We start from the raw sequence: 21,438 nt of genomic DNA, 5'->3' as shown, positions 1-21,438 counted from the left end.
AGTAAGCCTGATTTGAGGAAATGTTAGGTAGCTTCTGGGCTTACCTCTTGAGGGATCCTGTGAGGTGGGACCAAAGCCAGAAGATCTTGGCTTTCCCATTACAGTGGTTCCTGGATGCTTGTGGATGGAACAGAAGACCGATGTGCAAAAGAGTGGCCCCCACTGACGTCCTCCTTCCCTTTGTGAATAATAGGTGATCTTAAAGAGCTAGTTGCTTTTACCCCACTGTCCCCAGAGTTACACTCTCAGAAATTCCTGGTGGGAATTCTTTCAGAGACAGTATGAGTAACTGAGACAGACCCGGAGCTCATTGCAGAATCACATTTATTATTTGTTCTAATTTGCTACTCTGAGTATGAATTGGTCTCTTCAGGGCAAAATCTAGACTTATGTCAAAATTTAGAAGTGATTCCTGCCATCGTTTTGGCATATCATCTACAGAGAATTGATGCCATCCTGAATAATTTGACTCAGAGCTGGGTCATCTATAAGTGGTTGAAGATGGGATGAAGGGGAGATACATATAATTTCTTGGGAGGTAGGGGAGGCCCCCCCTCTGCTCCTACAAGAACCTTCCTTGCTGTTGGATGAAATTTTTAACTCTCAAGCTACTTGGAAAAAAATTCTACTTATATTTTTCACTGTAAACATATGTTCATTAAGGGAAATTTTGAATGTAGAAAAAAGTAAAAAAGTAATCTGCCCACCATCTACCAGCTAAACCCAGTTGCCTTTACCTTTTTGCTATAATATATCTGTGTCTTTTTTCCTGTACGCTTTGAGTTTTTATTTTTGCAACATAACTGTAAGCATACTGCAGACTCAATTTTGTATTACAAGCTTAACATTTAAAGTGGCTTCAATTTTACATTGGAATGTACTCCCACGTGGAAATGCTGGATTTCAAGGTTAGGTTAAAAGATTTTGGACATGGTGAGTTATACTGCATAGTAGAAATATGCAGAATTGGAATACAGAGACCCCAGGCAACACGCTTAAGCTGTCTGAGCCTTTGCATCCGCAGCATTAGAATAGGGATAATTATCTTTCACACAAGCTTTTTGCCAGGATCAAAGGAGGTGCAGAGTGTGAAAGTGCTTGGTAAATTGTAAAGCCGCCATGATCACTTGGTATAAATTTCAGTCCGTATACTCAGGTATTCACGAACGTTACAAGGGTAACCCGCTGCTCCCTGGGATGCACCAGGCTCCAGGGGTTTTACATGCTGTCTAAAATTCGGGGAGGGTCTCTAGTCCCCAGACATGCTGGTTTCCACCCATATATGCATTGCCCAAACTTTCCATGGTCCCTTAAACTCTCGTGGCTCTGTTTCCGCAACCACTTACAAAATATGGGAATCTTTGTCACTAAGAGTCCCAATGCCTTCCCAAAGCACACACCACACAGCCTTCCCTTCTGAGCCTAGGACAAATAAAGAAGAAATCTTCCCAGGCTACTCAGAGAGGTTAACCTCCTCCTATGATTTTGATCACTTTCTTTAAAATGAAAAATAGGGAATTTAGAGAGGGATCAGAAAAGAGAAACAAAAATAATGAACACTTTAAAAGTTAAAATGTTAATATAAATTAGAGTAACCAGGGTTATTCAGCCAGAAAATAATATTCCTGTTGATTTGGTGCACACCATGATGCAGACACTGTGAGAAGCGCCTTATTTGTTTTTTTTTCACTGGGTCCTGATGCCAGCCTTATGGGGTCAGTGAAGAAGCTTAGGTTAGAAGAAGTTAAGCTGTAACTTGCTCAGCGTCATGTAGCCAGTACAGAGTAGCGTCCAGTGGGGACCTGAGTCAGCCAGGCTCCAGTATCCATGCACTACACCAGCGTGCTACTATAATCTGGTCACTGAAGGGGCAAAAGCACAGCATTACAATGCTGTAGGATTGAGACGTCTTTAATTTCAGAAAGCATCCTTGACCAAGGGGAATGTTCTGGGAATCCCTTTTACAGACACCTTTTAAAAAAGATTAGCATCGAATCCCTCTGGAATGATTTAATTATGGTCCCCTGTGAAAGGGCTAGATTGACCTCTTGAGGACCCTGTAGCCCCGAGATTTTATGCTAATTCACACAATATTGTTAGATATCACACATATAGCTCTCTACTCACATTTACTACCAAATCCCATGCAATCTCTGCTAGGGAGATTGTTGTACTCAATTTATCAGTGATGAGAATGTGGTAGAAAGAGGTTAATTGAGTTGCCCAAGATTCCACTGGGAAACTGAGTGCAACCACCAATTGTTACCAACCTTACCTGAGTGTTAAGTGTGTTGATTGATGTATTTCCTGTCACTCATCCCGTATCTCTGGCAACCTTTCTGCCTTCCCACAATCTGTTCCATTTTCAATTCTGCCGAAGCCTCGTCTCAGAACTCAGGCCTGGGAGCCCTGTGAGAATGCATTGGGCCCTCCTTCTCACACACACGAGAAATACCCTCTCCTCTTTAAGGAACGTTTTAAAAGGTTTGAGTTTTTGTGTATGCCACTGAGAGTTGATTTTTACAGACATTTTCATCTCAAGTGCTTTTCTATAAAGAAGAAAAAAAACAACTGTTTTCTGGAACTCTCCCTCTTCCTTTCTCTGAGACTGCAGCACAGAGTGATTAGAATATTACCGTGGCTAATGAATGTGAGAGGCAGGTGCATTATAGGAAGAAGCAATTTACTTTAGAATATGAAAATTTTCAGAAGTTGTTATAAAAGTTTCTACTCTGAGATACATGACAAACCCAGGAATTATCTAGTGGAAGATGAAGCAAATTTACTCAAGATATTTGACTAAGATCCGAGTCTGTGATTGAAGGATGAAAAAATATAAAATTAACAAACGGTGACCAAAGAGAATATTATTTATTATTAGCTGGAGAACAGTCTGTCTTTATTCATTCCTTCTACAAATGTATCCTGAGTGTCCCCTGGGTGCCAGGCATTTTCTAGGGACTTGGGGTGCCCTCGTGAATGAGTCAGATGAAATCCCTGCTCTCGTGGAATTTATATTCTAGTGAGAGAAACAGAAAATAATAAATGAATAACAACAGCAGCAACGAAACCCACGACATACACTTGGCTAGTCGTCTGTACTATGAAACCAACGTCAGGGTGATGGGGAAGACAGAGGGGTGGGCTGAGGTGGGCTACAAAGCAGAAGCACTTTGGTGAGATGGGGACAGAAAACCGCATGTGTTTCTCCTGCGTTTTGGGCTCACTCTCAGAAATGAACTTGGGTACTTCAGAAGGTGGAGCTTTGACTTTATGCTTCTTTTATACACAGCCTCTGTGTTTTCAAAGTGTACCTAGAATTGCTTGTACGAAATAAAATCTGTTACTAATCGTAGAAGATAATTTGGAAGTATTTCCAGTAGTCCGCCAAAATTGTACATGTTTAAATATTAATCTTGAGTATTAGCTAAAAGAAGGACTTCAGTAATTTTATCCAGAGTTCATCTCACCTGTTTAACTGATTACTCACTAGCACTGACAGATTCTAGCTTCTAAAACAAACAAAAACCCCAAGAAACACCTGTCAGTACCCTTGCACAAATAAAACAAAACAAATTAATAAAAAACCAAGCCCTCCAAAACAAGATCAAGGACCATCCCTTACTTTTTCGTTCATCTTCCCCACTAAGTTTCCATGCCTCTGAGAGCCGGTGTGAGTCCTACGGGTATCCTTAAGATCCGGGCAGATTGCTCAGCTCAGTCTCATGTTCTCCTTCCACTCTTGCTGAGGATTTTTTTTTTCATTTAAGGGATTCAACTATTTTGAAGACTCCGTTTTTGGTTGAGGTCTCTCTGTAGAGCAAAACTTCTCATAGGAGACTCCTGAGAACCTTGTTAAAATGTGGATTCAGATTTCGTAGGTCTGGGGTGGGGTCTGAGCTTCCGCGTTTATAGCATGTTCCAGGTGAGGCTATGCTCCTGGTCCGCAGACGATAGTTTGAGTAAGCAAAGCCTCTAATTAAAGAAGGATAACTACACCACTTTATCATATCACTGGTGTAACTTCTTTCTAACCATAGCTGTTTTTAAAAAATCCTAATTTTTACTTCTTCTCATTGCATGCATTTTACATATTACAGAAACTTAAAAAATATAGACAAAAAAACCAAAAACATCTATTACTAGGTTACCCAGATTTAGCAACTAAAAATACAGGATTTTTAAAAAATCTGATGTAAAATTCAATGCTAAAAATTTTTAAAGCCTCCATCAAATTACTTTAAAGGAAAAGATTGATTGCCAAAATCAGCCCAAGAAGACATAGAAAGCCTGAGTAAATCAAAAGTCATACATAAAATGGAAAAGGTTAACAAAGAACTTCCTCAGAAAGAGGACTAAGCTTAGACAGTTTAATGTGTGAGTTATTAAAACCATCTAAAACCCAAATAAATAAATCTTATAAGATTCTAAAATCCCAGAGCATAGAAAAAGATAGTATATTTTAGAATACACTTGTTTTTTGGTCCAGCATAACACTAATGCCAAAATTAGAGCATTAGAAAGAAAAAACTACAGATTCTAGATAAAATTCCTTTAAAAAGATCAAATTGAATTCAGAACTATGTTAAAAGTTTTAATGTTTATATAAGGTTATTTTAATACTGTGTAGATCAGCTTATATTGAGATACCTATTAGATAATTTATCATGTCAAAATGTCAAAGGAGAAAAAATATGATCACGGTTATTTGCTGAAAATCTGTCTAACTAGATCCACAATTGATTCTTTTTTTTTTAAATCATGATCTATTCTTCATATAAGGAAAAGCCTCTTAGTAAATCAGGAAGATGATTATATAAAAAATATAGGATTAGGAAATAAAAATATTTAGCACATAAAAAATGAAATGTTTAGTATGCCCAAGTATTACCTGAGATATTCTAAAATATTTTTCACTCTTTATCTGAAATTCAAATTTAACTAGGTGTCCTTTATTTTATCTGTAAATCCTACCTATAACCTTTCTATCTTCTATCTCTTTTAAACTTTTGATATAGATTCTTACAGTTATTTACACACACACACATATATATATCACTTTATTGTTTATAGAATTCCATACAACCAAGAATTTGATTGGAAATCCTGTGTGTTTATATTTACTCCCATTTTATAGATGAAGAAAGTGAGGCTTAGAATGAACCAACTAAAGAATAGTTTAGCACTGGGGGATCCTGGGCTCTAATAGAGGACATGGTTCCTTAGGAAATATTTCCTTCTTTCTAAGCCTAGATCCTTTGTTCTTCATTTTGCCCTAGAGCTTTACAATTTAATTTCAGGCCAGGCCATCTCAATTAATGGTCCAGCTCAATCACCATGTCAACGACTTGGCAGTGGTGGAGCAGCATGGGATATGAACATAGTTGGGATGATTGGACTACCCACATAATTGCCCCGATTCTGTGGCAAATTAATGATGGGTTTTTTCAATTCCCACACAGTTGAGCAAGAGGGTTCAAGATAATATAATTTTGAGGAAATTACAAGTTTTATTTTAAAAATGAACTCTGGGGACTTCCCTGGTGGTCCAGTGATTAAGTCTCCAAACTCCCAATACAGGGGGCCCGGGTTTGATCCCTGGTCAGGAAACTAGATCCCGCATGCCGCCAACTAAAAGGAAAGATCCCACATGCTACAACTAAAAAGAAAGATCCCGCATGCCAGTACTAAGACCCGCACAGCCAAATAAATAAGTATTTAATAAAAAAATTAAAATGAACTCTGTAGTACAATAATGAATTTTACCTACATATCTTCTAATGTATTATGTCAGTAGAAACATTGTGCTTCAAAAAAGAATGCAGAGATAATAAACATCCCAGTGGCCCCCATCCCTGCATCGCTGGCTTTTCTTTAAACTTAGAATGATCACAGAGCTTTGGTCAGGGAAATTTTAGCAACTAAATTTTTCCAAGCCTTCTTTTTCAGTCTTGAAGATAGTATTGCCTCCTTAGGCGGATCTTACTGCATGGGGCAAAATTGCACAAAATCAATACAGGTTTGGTATCCTTTTTTTTTTCTAGTTTTATTGAGATATAATTGACATATAACACTGTATTAGTTTAAGCTGTACAACATAATGATTTGATACATGTTTATGTTGCAAAATGATCACCACAATAGGTTTAGTTGGCATCCATCACCTCACATAGTTGCAATTTTCTTTCTTGTGATGAGAACTTTTAAGATTTACTCTCGGGGCTTCCCTGGTGGCGCAGTGGTTAAGAATCCGCCTGCCAATGCAGGGGGCACAGGTTCGAGCCCTGGTCTGGGAAGATCCCACATTCCGCGGAGCAACTAAGCCCGTGCGCCACAACTACCGAGCCTGCACTCTAGAGCCCGCGAGCCACAACTACTGAGCCCGTGAGCCACAACTACTAAGCCCGTGCACCTAGAGCCTGTGCTCTGCAACAAGCGAAGCCACTGCAGTGAGAAGCCCGCGCACCGCAACGAAGAGTAGCCCCCGCTCGCCGCAACTAGAGAAAGCCCGTGCACAACAGTTAAGACCCAATGCAGCCAAAAAATTTAAAAATAAATTAAAAAAAACAAATAAAAGGATACAAAGAAATTTGAAAAAAAAAAAAAGATTTACTCTCAGCAACTTTCAAAAACACAATTCAGTATTGTTAACTAGAGTTACCATGCTGTGCATTAGATTCCCCAGAACTTATTTCCCTTATAACTGGAAGTTTGTACTTTTTGACCACCTTCACTCATTTCCCCTCCCCTCAGCCTTCCCTACCCCCCAGCAATCACCAGTCTGTTGTCTGAACCTTATCATTCAGCCTAGCTCTAGCTCTTGGCTGTCTCTGAAACTTTTGTGATTGTCCAAGTCACTTTCTTTGTTCTCAGTGGCACCCAGGAGTTGAGGGTGTGCAAAGCCCTGTCCCTGTCCTAAAAGGATCTCAGTCAGCACCTAGATGCTGACTGATTGGATCTGGACCCTTCTGCAACGGCTTCTAAAGTGTGCAAATGAACCTCTTTCAGAGAAAGTCTGGGAGGTGGGTTTTCTGTCCACTCCCGCTGCACTGAGCCCCGAGGACATGGGAAGCCAGTTAAGAACTGTTCCTCTGTTTGCTACAGTCCTGCTGAATCCACGTACTCAAGCCCTGCTGATCACCAGAGTCAGGCCATCAAGGGGTGTGTCCTCTGGGCAGCAGCCACAAAAGCCAGGGCACTGGAAGTGCACACAGGCTCTTTCCAGGGAGGAAGAGTGACCTGGAGCCGGGCAGAGGGAGGGCCTGACCTCGGCCCAGGTCTCAGAAGAGGATTGCAGGCACTCTCTACATGTGTGTTAAAGTAGAAGCCTGACCCTCAGGCTGCAGCTTTTAATGTATGCAAATACGTCTCCTTCAGGAAAAGACTGGGAGATGGGCATTTCTGACTGAGGCCTCTGCCCTGAGCCCTGGGAGAACAAGCACCACAAATCCTAGTGAGCTTGTGAAGAACTGTTTCTTTATATGCTCTAGTCTTAGAAGTTTTCTGGATTCAAGCCCTTTTGGCTTTCAGAGTTAGAGTTTTGGGGTCCCATTCCTCAGGTGGAAGTCTTAAAGTTGGGGTGCTAGATGTTAGTTCTAAACCCTTAACTCCTCAGGGAGAAGCTGGGCGTTGTGAGTTCCCTCCTGATTGTATGTCTCTGCCTTCCTACCCGTTTTGATGTGGGTTGTTTTTTTTTTTTTTTCCCCCTCATTCATCTAATGTGTAGGAATTGCTCAGCTAGTTTCTGGATTTCTTTTAGAGGGAATTATTCTGTGTGTAGCTGTAGATTTGGTATGACCATGGGAGGAAGTGAATTCAGGAGCCTCCTATGTTGCCATCTTGGACCAGAATGCCCATTTCTTTTTTTTTAAATAAGAAAATTCATTGATTACTTTGATTAATTAATTAACTTGCTTTGGGTGAATGGGAAGAAATAAAGTACACTGTGGTATTTTGATCTATTTAGTTCTTAAGATTCACCAAAGGCCTTCTTTAATTAAAGAAATAAATGGGGAGGGGTCGGCGTGCTCTGTTTAAGAGTATGTTACTATTTACGAAGTTGGGATTCCCTTGCATTAATGGAATAAAATACGTAGCATCTATATTAAGCAATGGTCTTTAATGTACTCCCTGGAGTGCTGACATAAGCTGTACAAAAGCATGCCTTCTAGAAATGTTCCAACTGCTTCACTTTCCCCTTCTTGCTTTTATAGCATGGGTGTGCTAGGCTTTGGGGATAGAAAGACGAAAAAGATATAGACCATACCTTAAGGAAAGCGTGACCAAGTTGAGGAGACTGACACTGGACAAGAAATTAAAAGAACATGATATAGGTTGTAATGGCTGTAGGCACAAAATACAGGAAGAACACAAACAAGGGGACTGACTGTCGCGGGGAGAGGGTATGAGGAAAGATTTGCAAAGGAAAACCACATCATCAGGCTGTGGAGGATTAATGGGAATTCACCAGGGGAGAAGGTGGGAAAGGGCATTCTAGGCCAGGGAAACAGCAAGTGCAAAGGCATGGCGTATCTGGAGAAGCATCATGCATTTTGTTCTCCTGCAGTATAAAGTCCAAAAGGTGAGTTGTAGGGAGTGATACTGGAGACATGGGGGTGAGTCCTGTCATGAAGGGCTCTATGTGCTGTGCTGAGGAGTTTAGACGCTACAGCTTTTAGAGAACCAGTAAAAGATTTTAAGTAGGGGAATAATTTGGTCAGTTTGCATTTTATAATGATCTCTCTGGCCGTGGTGTGGCAGGTAAATTGGGAGAAACAGTGGGGCTGGTTAGAAAGCTGCTGCACTAATCCACATCAGGAGTGATGTTGAAGGTCTACACCAAGCAGCCATGGGGATGGTTAAGTTGGGATATTAGAAAGAGATTTATGAAGTGGAAGTCAACCTACCTTGGCTGTGTTGTGGTGATGGAAAAGTAGAAGTCTTAAGAATCTCAGCATGAGTGTCTTGGTGAATGGTGGGGTAAAGGTGAGGCAGGGAATACAAAAGAAAGACCAGGTAGGGGGTAGGATGTCGGGTTGGAGGTGGATAATGAGTACAGTTTGGACAGAGGGAACGTGATGCCATAATTTATAATAAGTAGATAGCGATTGAGCTTGGAAATGGATACTGGTAGTATTGGGGAAAGGAGGAATATGAGATACCAGTGAAACACCAAGCAGAGATATCCCTTAGGCAGTTAGATTTATGTGATTAGAGTTCAGGGTAAAAGTCAGAGCTGTACGCATAAATCTGGGACTCACCAGCATGGAGGTCATCATTAAAGCTATGGATGTTTGCCCAAGAGTGAGAAGAAAAGGGCAGAGGGTACCATTTTGGGAAGCTCCAGTATTCATGACGTAAACAGAGAAGGGCTGAAAAGAAAAGGTCAAAGAGAAAGGAGACCTAGAAGTGTCTGCCAGTGTTTCCATCCCCCTGCCCTGCCCCCCCACCTTCCTACTTGCCCACCCTTCCAGTCAGCAGAAACTCATTTACTGAGAACTTGTGACATGCCCGGGACAGGTATTGTGGGAGTCACAGAGATGGAGATGTGATTTTTACTCTTTAAGGGTTCCCAATCTAGTGCGGTGTTGGGGAGGTAGGTTAGATCATGTTCATTAAAAAAAGAAAGAAGAAGGAAAAGAAGGGTGAGGGAAAGAGGGAGAGCAATTTTATTTGACTTCACTCCTTTTAACGTTCATCCCTCATCACAGTATTCCTACTGCATATCCTAGAGGATTTTGATATTTACATCATAATTTGAAAGACGTCTACCTCCAAAAATTGTTTTGACATGAAAAGCCAGGAAATTTTATATATGAAAATTGGGAGGCTGGCCCACTTTTTGTACTATTAAAAAGAAAAAAAAAAGTAGTAGTGTTCATTGTCTGAAATTTAAATAGAAAATAGAATGAACAAAAAATTGATATGTTTTAATTGTCTGAGGTAAAATTTTTACTGGAGTCAGGTTGACTGGAATTTACAGTCATCTGAGGACACTTTTAGTACTGACACTATTAGTGCTTAAGCAGCTCAGTTATGCTTTTTCAGAAATATACTCAGCCATCAACCGGAAAGCCACCCTCTAAAAATGTAGTGTTACATGGAGAAATTATTCATAGAACTTTTTTCAGATCTCTTACATATATGCCCTGTAATGAAGTTAGTCTTCCTTGAAGGATCTTAGACTTCAAACCAGAACTGCTGCTATGAAATCATTCCATAGCATGATAGACCCTCATAAAAGTCACTGAAATAGTGTAGACATTTCCAAAACCAGCACAGAATTGAAGTTTCATGAGCTTTTTTTTTAAAGATGCAAATGCCTGTAGCCGCCTGCTGTTAGCTGGAGAGGAGGGACTTTCGTCGGTTACTGTCACCAGGCTGACACTGTGTCAGACCCTGGAGACAGTTATGACCCTGCAGTCTTCCTTTCTGCTCCTCCATTTGTTAATTTACTGGTTTGGAATGATCAACTCAGGTCCCCGGTGTAAATTACAGGAACCAAAGTTAAAAAAGAGGCCATGACTGTCACAATACTCTTTGAAAACAGACCAAGGTCTTTATATGGGGTCTTGGATGAACTTTGTATCTAAATAAATATTTTTTTGAAGTTAAAAAAAAAAAGATGCAAATGCCTGTAGTTACGGAAAGAGAGTATCATAAAGAAAAAAATACATTGAGAGGAACACCACCCAGCATATCTTTTTCCCTCTGTGCCACACAGCAGCTAGCTAGCTCATTATCTATTTAGTTCTTAAACATTTCTAACGAAGGCAATTCTGAAGTCTGCCGTGGGGATGTCCAGTGAGGCTTATTTCTAAAATCTAGTGGGAGGCAAAGGGCCTTTCTCCTGGAATTCTTGGCCCATCAACCTTTCAACTCATTTGGCCTCATTGCTTTCTTGTTTTATATAATTCAATAACAGTTTTTATTCACATTGAACCAGGTTATCACATTGATTTTGTGACCGAATGGAATGAGATGAAATAAGTTGTGTGCTCATAATGCGTTAATTCATCTTCTCCCAGTTTTCAATTCCACAGTGATACGCTTTGCTTTCCTATTTATTAAGGAGGTATAATAGGAAGAGCTATAGATTTTAGCAATCTTGTAAAGTCTAATATGAACATATTAGTATTACCATAAATATATTTAAGTATGTAGAAGTATGTTGCTTCCCCATATCATCGTGGAAGGCTTTGTGTTGACAATATAATTTAGCTGTTTTTTGAAATATTGCCACCTGACTTTCTATTACATGCTGTTTCACTTTGCGTTAAACGTCTTAAATAATGAGCTAATGTGTACCCCTCTTTTATAATATTTGCTTACCTATTCTATTTTTTTTAAGGAGGAAATATTTTCCCAGTAATTCTGAAAATACTTGGAAAAAAATTACTGTGACTTGTGCTGTTAGAGTTGTTAACAAGGCAAAGGCAATGTAAAAAAAAAAAAAAGGAAATTATTTTAGATTCTTTTTTTTTTTTGACATGGACCATTTTTTTTTTTTTTTAATTTTATAGCTACTGTATTTATTTATTTATTTATTTATTTTTGGCTGTGTTGGGTCTTCGGTTCGTGCGAGGGCTTTCTCTAGTTGCGGAAATTATTTTAAAACGTGGAACTCTGGCTCTGTTTTTCATAGAGTAATAAATACTGTTAAATAGATAGAAATTTCTGCAATGTATCCAGGGAGGATAATCAAAATTTTATCAACCAGTAAGGTGGGGTGTACTGTCCAATCCAAATGGGTCCTGGCCTTAACTCAGGAGCAGGGTCCTGGAGGCCTCCTGGTACAGGTATTAAACCTTTAGGTTCTGGGTTATGGATGAGGCAGGGTACTAAGGTAGAGCACCAGAAGGCTTAGGACAGCATCATATACCAGCCATATACCAGGAGTTTCGTACTTTAACAACCAGTTAAACTGCTGGACCAGGACATCCTGGCTTGTAACAGCCCCACATAAATCAAAGATTGCAATTTGCATTTTTATTGGGGGTTGGTGGAAATGGAGACCTCAGTGGGGTAAAATCCCATCTGGTTCTTCCAAGCTGCTGGTCTCTAAATCTCTAAATCTTCCAGGTGTTTGATAGAGGGGGCAGAGGAGGCAAAGAGGAGACTGAAGGTAGTGTCCCTGCAGGCAGTGACTCTTGTCCATTGGAGAGAAGGTGGCCTGAAATGCATGGGGTCATCCCGTGCATTGTGTTACAATTGTTTCCCCAGCACCTAGGCCTACTCGAGGCTTAGTAACAAATGAATGAATGAATGATTGGAGGTGAATTACTGGCTGTTTCAAATTGTAGATTTTGTTATTATTCAGATACGGTGAGGCCAAAAGATCAAGAGACGATTGCTATAGGAGAGACAGCTTGTTACTCACAGTTCCCAAGAGGAAGGGCATGTCACATCATGCAGGGGCCATACAGGGAAGCACTAGAGTTGGTCAGGAGGCAGAAGGAGCGAGGGGAAAACGTGGGCAAGAGGCTTTATTGTGGTTTCTGTGGGAAGAAACGAGTGAGGCAGGGTAAACAAGCCATGTAGTGTCCACAACAGTACGTATAGTTTATGCCCTCATTTTATACATGACGAAGAGGGAGCCTTGAGAGATTATATACCTTAGTCAAGGTCACAGAGAGCTGTGATGTGATGCTCTTCTTCTCTGTAACACTCCATCCCCCATTTATTATACTGCAGTTACTTGCTTGTGTGTCTGTTGATGCAGCTAGTTTGGGCCGCTCAAAACGTTGGACAGTTCTTCTCACCTGTGTGTGTTCAATCTCCATCAGACAGTAGGCATCACATTAAACCTTTGTGGAGTCAGTAAGTAAGGCTTCCATCACCTTTCTCTTTAATTTGAGCAATGTGATCAGCAGCCCGTTGATGTGTGATGGTGGAGGCGCTGTCCTGAGGGAAGGAGACCTGTTTGTGGCTTCCTGTTCTTTATCTGACATTCTCTGAGAATGGGAACATGGGAAGAAAGAAATGGATGACTCTGAAAGTGGTTATTTCTGTTTTGTGGCATTTATGCCTTTCTTAATCTGGGTTCCGCAGATGCTTGCTTCGTGGGATACATCCTTGAGAAAGAAGTATGTGAGATGTGTGCCCTGTCCTTGGAAAAAAACTCAATGAATGTGCAGAACTTATATTGATGCAGGAATGTTAACAGGAGGGACAGAGCTACTGTCCTTGTTGAATGGTGGCTTTCCTGATTGTCTCCTCTGCTTTATCTTCCTTCCAGCTTGCCACCAATCCTGTTTTGGGTGTGCAGGGAAGAGCCCGCATAACTGCACAGCCTGCTGGCCTTCCCACGTGCTGTTGGATGGGCAGTGCCTCTCCCAGTGCCCAGATGGGTACTTTAACCTAGAAGGCAGCTGTACAGGTGAGTATGTAACATGCTGGGGCATATTCCCTGTGCCCATGTTTTATCTTCATAATGCAACCCGACTCAGTAATTAGAAACCTTGTCATACCAGGGGACTAGGAATGGGCTGTGAATCCTTGTCTTGAACCTGTAGGAGTCAAGGGATAGAGTGAGGGGAACAAGTGAAATTCTGTTCATCCAGTAGGGAAGTGTGGATGAAATGAAAAGTTAGAATCAGCTTTACCCTCTTCATACAGCGAGGGGTGGATTTAATGGTGATCATCACGAAAATGAGCTACCACAGGTTCTCATGCATTTGTGTGGGATCAGGCATTTGGCATTGCCTCTGTAGGTCTCGGCCTCCCTTCCCCTGGCTGCAGCCTAATAGAACAAAAAGAGAGAGAGGTATTTATTTTCTTCCTTGACATGTCAGTCCAATATGTTTTTAAGAGCACCTTTATATTTCAGTGACAGAGATTCTAGAAATTGCCAGTTCAGATTAGTGCAGGGTTTCACTGGACTCGACAAAATACTAAAATTTAAGCACCTTACTGTAGCACTGTGTTTTCTTGTATCTACAGAAAAAAAAAGACAAGGCAAAACACATTCTATCATGATTATAGTTTTATTTCTAAAGATAGAGTGTTGAGGCCAACTTACAGGAAAAAGCCCATCGTTATGAAATTGTTTGGTATGTGTTTCTGGAATCGGAAAACAGGTAGTAAATGTATAAAATATTTTTGAAATAAATTAACACTTGTAAGATTCATCTGGCCTCCAACTCCAAAGAGGAAATTTAATGCGAACACAGATTTAGACCATTGAAGATCAATATTATATTTCTTCTGGAATTGTCTTCTTCCACTAGCTTTTTAGTCTCTGCAGGCCCCTGATGGGTTGTTTTACTTGAAACACTCTATCAAGCTCAGTGGAGGTGGTGGGGGGGGGGTTCCTGGTTTCTTTGTCAGTGGGGTTGTCTTTGAAAACTGTGGTCCGTCCTTATGTGCTCTCACCCTCGCCCAGTTGGTTTTCGTGTGTGGAAAATTGTTTGGGGAGGAAAGTCTGAGTAGCTCTAACTCTTCTCTGCCTGTGCCTCTGCCTGCTTGAAGCCCGCAGATGGAGGGCACCGCAGGCGGCAGGGCACCAATGTCAGCGGAAATATTCTGGCAGGGAGGAAGCCCTGGGCGGTGGGAGATCGTCCTGAGAGCGCTAGTATCTTTTGGATGTGTGTTTGCAAAGTTAAGCGCCTCAGGAATGTAGAAGGGGTGATAATTCATGCTAGCCTTCTAATCAGCAGTTCATTTTCTTGCTTGCTTGCTTTTTTTTTTCCCTATAACTTCTTATCTTCCCTTGGCCTCCCGCCAGAAGACATGAGAGGCAGTTGACTTTACTGGAACTCTGTGCCTTTTCTTCCCACCAGCTCTGTGCCAGAAGGGAATTCTTTGTCTTCAGTTCCAGCAAGCTCTACCCAGCTCCAGCCCTTCACCTCCCCTCCTCTTGGAATCAGGACAGGCTTAGACCTTCTCGTCCTTGGCAGAGCTCCTTCCACCTCCTTCCACGCGCTTGCTCCTGCTGCCCAGCTCGGCAGCACCAATGCAGCCGCAGCTGCAACCTTCTTTGATTCTTTGCCATCCTTATCTTTATCGCCTACACTTACTGGGACTCACTGCTCTTTTTCAGTGTAGTGCCTCTCAGTCATTAGGTGGTTTTTCTGGGGAAAACAGCTTTGACAGTTTCGTCTAAGGGACTGAACTTCAAACATGGCTCAGGATAACCTCCAGAAAGAGGCCTTTTTCAGTTCTTTGTATTTTACTTAAGTGTTGCTGCTAAAACAGGCATCCAGACTGTGGCCTGGAGGGAGAGCACGGCTGGCATCCGACTCCAGTGAGAAGTTTTAGTTTCCCCTGCTGTGGATGGTTCCCCCTTTGCCTGCCCGGGATTTCTAAGAAGCAAAATGTCTCCCTCTTCTCCCCGTCTCGCTCTTTGAATTTTAGAGAGGGACAGTCTTACCACTTGCTTTTCTGCTTTGTAACTTTGACCTGAACTTCCTTACTTATATAGATGGGGATGGTCATGCTGAGCAGCCAATTCCTCTCATTTAATGGTTCTAGATTCCACGTTCTGTTCATGGCCAGTGTTTTCACTGACACTAGAAATGCTGTCTTTCGGTCAATGCCTAAGGGTGTGGCAGGCTCGCCCAGGAATCTTCAAAAGATGATTAGTATTTGAAGTCTGCTCTTAGTGTAATTTGTGGAGTACATCAAGGACTTCATGTGTTTACATGCTGAGCTGCTAATTCCAATCCTGGTCCTTGTTTTTCCTTCTAGAGTGCCACCCCACCTGCAGGCAGTGCCACGGCCCATCGGAATCTGACTGCATCTCCTGTCACCCTCGTGTCACTCTGGCTGGTGGGAGCTGCAGGACCAGCTGTAAAGAGAAGCAGTTCCTCAACCTCGTGGGCTACTGTGCCGGTGAGTGAGACCCCCTTCGCAGTCTCAGAAGTCACTAGCCAAAGGCTCGGGTTCTTCCTGCCAGGCTCCAGAAGGCTCTCGTATTTGTCCTTTGTCATCAGAATAAGAGCTCTCTTTGGAAGATATTTGTCTCATGTCTGAAGAGTCACTTCACTGCTTCCTATCAGACATTTAGTAAGTATCTGTGGATTCAAGTGGAATCTTCTAATAATACTCTTGCAATTCCTGAGAAAACTTAGACCCTCATATTAATGAAGACTGAAGTCATGATAAGGGCTCCTTCTGTGCATGTGGTGCACTTCAGCTTAAGAGAGCAAGAAGTATATTCAAAACAGTCACTCAGAAGACTGTCGCCCTCTTGTCTGCATTATCTCCTCCTGTGGGGAAACTTTGTCATCAGCCCCAGGCACAAAAATATAGGGAGATTAACCTAGAAGTAAATCAGTTTCTTCAGGAGATGGGATTTTTCCTCCTCAGTTTAGTACTCAGATCTCAAAAAGAAAGAAATCAGGAGAGCAGCCCGGAATTTGGATAGTGATGAAGGAACCATGCAGTATGTGTTCATCCATCCATTCCTATGACAAATACCTTTGTCTCCTAATGGTCAGATGCTCAGAACACCAAAAAAAAAAAAAAAAAAAAAATGAATAAGACAATTATTCTGCCCTCAAAGAGCTTACAGTCTGGAGAGGGCAACTTACAGACTAGTAGGTTACTTTGTATTTCTTTTTTTTTTTTTTTTTTTTTTTTTTTTTTTTTTTTTTTTATAAATTTATTTATTTATTTATTCATTTCTGGCTGTGTTGGGTCTTCGTTTCTGTGCGAGGGCTTTCTCCAGTTGTGGCAAGCGGGGGCCACTCTTCATCGCGGTGCATGGGCCTCTCACTATCGCGGCCTCTCCCGTTGCGGAGCACAGGCTCCAGACGCGCAGGCTCAGCAATTGTGGCTCACGGGCCCAGTTGCTCCGCGGCATGCGGGATCCTCCCAGACCAGGGCTCGAGCCCGTCTCCCCTGCATTGGCAGGCAGACTCCCAACCACCGCGCCACCAGGGAAGCCCCACTTTGTATTTCTTGACTCACTTCTAGGAGCAACTTGAAGAGATTTACCTGCAGCAGCTGTTGTCACACTCTGAAGGGCTTGACTGGGAGGCATTCTGGGATCCACTGGGCAAGTGGGAGAGCTGAGAAATCTGACTGGATGCATGCTGGAGGGGTTGACCCGGCTGTAGGGCTCGTTCCTGGGCAGGGAGGAGGTGTGGCCAGTTGTCTAGATCAGAGTATCAAGCAGGCCCCTTTGATACAGCAAGTCACTGAGAGCGCTTCAAGTGTGGCTGTGGTGCTATGGTCCTGGGTGATCCATTTCTGTTTGCACATGACCTTGGCTAAAGACTAGACATTCGAGGGAATTCCCTGGCGGTCCAGTGGTTAGGACTCCGAGCTTTCACTGTTGAGGGCCCAGGTTCAATCCCTGGTCAGGGAACTAAGATCCCACAAGCCGTGCGGTGCAGCCAAAAAAAAAAAAAAAAGACAAGACATTAGGGTCCAAGATCTATACCCTAGGAAGACTGAACTGTCGAGAGCGGGGCTACAGCCAAAACAGGCTGGGATTCAGGGCAAAACCTGATTATAGAGACTGCAGACATTTTAGAGGCAATGGAAAGTAGAAGCTCAGAGATTCCAGGCTTTAGACAAATGTGCTACCCCACCGCTGGAGGGTGTGAACTGTTTGCCAGTCCTGCCAGCGTAGTCAGGGTTGACTCGGGAAGCAGGCAAATAGGAGGCATTAGTGCCTCCCCTGGAAGAGGAATCTGGCAAGGGCGGATCTAACTGGTATTATAGTTTGTAAGCTTGAGTTCAGCTACTGATTCTTACTTTAGGATACAAAGGAGCAGCTAGTCAGAGGTTCCTAACATGGTTAAAGCGCATTAGTGGATAGTTTTTGAGAATCGACTGAGTCCAGGGTGCTGAGTTGCTGTTTGAGGGGTCACAGAGATCTTCCAGGCTACTTAAGGAGGTGAACCAAAGACACAAGTACAGTTAACACATAGTACAAAGCAATTTATGGATAATAACATCAATAGGCAGAATGGGTTGTAGGAGTTCAGAGGAGGGAGAAATAAAAGATATGGAAAGCATTGTGGAGGAGATGGGGCCTAAAACTCTTCCTGAAGAATAGCTAGGATTCTGTTAGACAGAGGGAAATAAGGCAGGCTTTCCAGATGTGGTTCTACCAGGAGATGGGCGCAGGGGGTAGAACATGTGGGCCGTTCATGGCCAGTGAGAGTGGTCCAACCTGGCTGAAGGACAATGGTTTGAATTAAGGCATATTAGAGGAAATGGTTGGAAAATTTAAGTTGGAACCAGGGTATAGAGAACCCAAAGTTCTAGGCTGAAAAATTTGGACTGACTCTTGTGGGCAATAGGGCTGTGAGAGTTTTAGGGGTGACTGTGATAACTAAGACTGTGTTATAGGCAGGAAACCTGCAAGCTTTTTGGAAGATGGATCGTAGTGAGGAGAGATTATAGTCAGAGAGAGATGTTAGAAGGTTGAACCTTCATAATGGCATTTCTATTTCCAACCTAGTCTGCATGTGGACCCTAAAAATTTAATGCTGGGACATATTTGATAAATACATGTTTATGTAAGGAGATTGGAAAAATTTAACTTTTAATCAGCTCTGTTCTCTGCAATGTCCAGAGCCCTCTGATGGTAAGTTAGGTGATTAGGAATTGCATTATTTTTTTAAGGCTTATAAGGGACCACTAGACTAAAGGATCATGGGACTAGGCTAAATGGCTCTGAAAGTCCCCAGCCCTAGATGAGCAGGTTCCACTAAAATAAGCTGGAAGGGACACACCTGGGCTGTCCTGAGATTAGGTATATTAAGTGAAGGTTTTAAATAAGGTAACCCATTGTCTAGTGCTTGGAAATCCTTTGTTGCGTTGAGAATGGCATAACAATATTTGTTGCAGAAAAATTTGACGGGTCATTTCAGTTGTTGATCTTTCAGAGAAGTGCACTGGCCCCAAAGTTTACTTTTTCAATATATATATGTCCTTTCCAAACACCTCCCAATTCTCTCTGTAACACTGTAATGCATTCATTCGTTTGTGGCTTCATCAAGCATTTTTTAAGCACACGCTCCATACCAGGCACTGTGCTAGGCTCTGGGGAGGCCCAGGTGAATACGATAAAGTGCTTGCATTCAAGAAATGTAGTGTATAGTGAAGGAAGGAGGTATGTGTTGAATGTGTTATTACTGTGGCTATGAAATGAGGCTGTGGGACAGCACCCTAACCCAGACTGGAGTGTGTGTGTGTGTGCGTGTAGTGCTAGCGGGTACTGAAGGCTTTCTGGAACATGTCATAACTGAGGTGATTTGGAAACATGAGTAAGAATTAGAGGGGTTTGGAGATTTGGAGGGGAGGGCATTCCAGAAAACGAGCCAAAGAATATTTTCTATTCAGGCACCAACAAAGGGTTAAGTAGAATGCCAGCCCCGAGTACGGGGGTGCTGTGACCTGAAGCAGAAGGAAGCAAGGCAGGTCACGAGGGCCTTTGTATGTTCTGTTTAAGGAGAACATGCTTTGTTATCAAGGCTGTGGGGATCTCTTGAAGGTTTTTAAAGAGGGAAATGTTATGATTACATTTCTGCAAAGAGAAAGATCTGCGGAAGATTGCGTAGAAGAAGGCCTGAGGGCAAAAAGACCTTTAGGAGGGAGTTGTGAGAATCCAGATGAGAGATGAAGCCCTTTGATGAGAAAATTGCTGAGGGGATGAAAAGCAAGAGGCATGGCTTCAATAAGCATTAATTATATATTAGGTTGACCTATGGGGGATTGCTGTTTTGTGGGCAAAACCTGGTCAAATACTGGCAATTTTATATGGTTCAACCTAATAGAAGCAGCAGAAGTTGGTGATCTCTTAGCCCTCAGGCTAAGGGAGAGGGAATTTTGGGGATGATTTCTGGTTAAGTAAATTCGACGAATGGGAGCATTATTTACCAAGGGCCAAAACTGGAAGATAATGTGTTTGAGCTTGGGCAGGTTGGACCTTTGGACATCTGGGGTAGCTGTCCAGGAGGACGGTGAAAGTCTAAGTGAACACAACTTTCTGAACATAGCCACGTGAGCTTATCTGCTCTCTTCATTTTACCCTAAACCTAAGGTCCTGGAACTCTTTTTTTAGCTGAGGTGTTGCCTCAGTCAGTCGTAAGTTAACCTCCTGGAACATTTCAATGACTTTTATCTAAACTCAGGAAGGTGTTAGGAGGAGCCCTAGTGATAGACAAAGCAGAAGGTAATTCACCCCGTGCAGTGCCGTCAGTAGAGTGTGTATTTCCATCCTCCTTGGGAAGGTCTAGCAGTGGAAGCCCTGGAGAAGCACCCTCTCTGCTCCCTCTATCGTGTGTGAGCTTTGCAGGGTGGTAGCATTTACTCACAGGATTTATTCTCTATCTGAGCTGTACCTAAGATCATCATCAGAGACCTCTTAATTGCACTTAGCTGTTTAAGAAAGAAAATTACATCTAATCTATCACACAGACAAGAATAAACACATCCTGGGAACAGGTCCAATAACCTCAATGTGTTATCACATATGGAGATGTTATATGTGTGGGTTTTTTTCCCTTCAAGTCTATCAAAGCTAATATACAGTTTGTGAGAATAGGCCAGAGGTGAAAGCTTTCAGCAAAGGTGAATGAACTGGGGTGAAAAAAACCAGGTTTTTTCTTCATAGATTTTTGTTCTTTATATTTTGTCCGCATCTCAACAAAGTTTTCCCCAAATTTCAAAGCCTGGGGTGTTCCCTCCATTTGCCTTTCTCAGCTAAAACCTTTCTCCTGTTCATAGAAGAGGGTGAGAATTAAAAAGAAAACATGAAGGAGAAATATCCAAATGAAGATGCATTAAAAAAATGCCTCGGGCTTTCTGGAATGTCTAATGGGAAGGTTGTACTTTTTAGTTCTTACAGTAGAAAAGGAGGTAATACTGAGAGTAATAATTGTAGAGGGGAAGACTGCAAAATTTTATGTATATATTTTACTTTTAATTGAAGTATAGTTGATTTACAATATTGTGTTAGTTTCAGATATACAGCAAAGCAATTCAGCTAAACATACATATATGTATATATCTATACTTTTTTTTTTTCCACATACACACACTGTATTTTATTTTTACAAGAGATAAATAGACTGACACCAAGCATTGTACATGGATGACCACAACAAAAGCAACAATGATTGCAATTACCAAACATGAAACACACTTATACTATGTCATAATATTGACATTCAGTCCAGTAATCCTCCACTGTAACAGCTCCTTTACTTTGCAGTGAAAATTGATTTGTATATTCTTTGCCTCTGAGTCCTTGTGGGATTTTTTTTTTTTAATTCAGACAGAAAGTCACAAAAATTATACTCATCCTCATCAGTTCACTCAGTCCCATGTAATTAATTTTTTTTTCATCTTGATCTTTTGTTAGCACTTTTATGAGTTCATCAGTTTTTCATTAGAGTTCTGAAAATGCTTATTCATTCAGTTCAGCAGTACAGTCAGTTACCAGAAACCTGTACTTGTCAGAGTCTTTTCCATGAATTT

The 21,438-nt window shown here is 41.7% G+C and overlaps 1 protein-coding gene across 7 annotated transcripts in view; it reads left to right on the top strand.

The window, feature by feature from the left end:
* Positions 1–21,438, top strand: part of FRAS1 (Fraser extracellular matrix complex subunit 1) — a 457,113-nt gene that overhangs the window by 243,150 nt on the left and 192,525 nt on the right. For all 7 annotated transcript variants that reach the window (XM_057546917.1, XM_057546920.1, XM_057546919.1 and 4 more), the window contains 2 exons: positions 13,238–13,378; positions 15,688–15,831. In XM_057546917.1, the coding sequence (XP_057402900.1) occupies positions 13,238–13,378; positions 15,688–15,831 (285 nt within the window). The remainder of the gene's footprint in view (positions 1–13,237; positions 13,379–15,687; positions 15,832–21,438) is intronic.

The sequence above is a fragment of the Balaenoptera acutorostrata genome, chromosome 5 (genome assembly GCF_949987535.1).
Source record: "Balaenoptera acutorostrata chromosome 5, mBalAcu1.1, whole genome shotgun sequence".
Lineage (NCBI taxonomy): Eukaryota > Metazoa > Chordata > Mammalia > Artiodactyla > Balaenopteridae > Balaenoptera > Balaenoptera acutorostrata.
The sequence above is the reverse complement of the archived record's forward strand: the minus strand, read 5'-3'. Positions and strand labels throughout refer to the sequence as shown.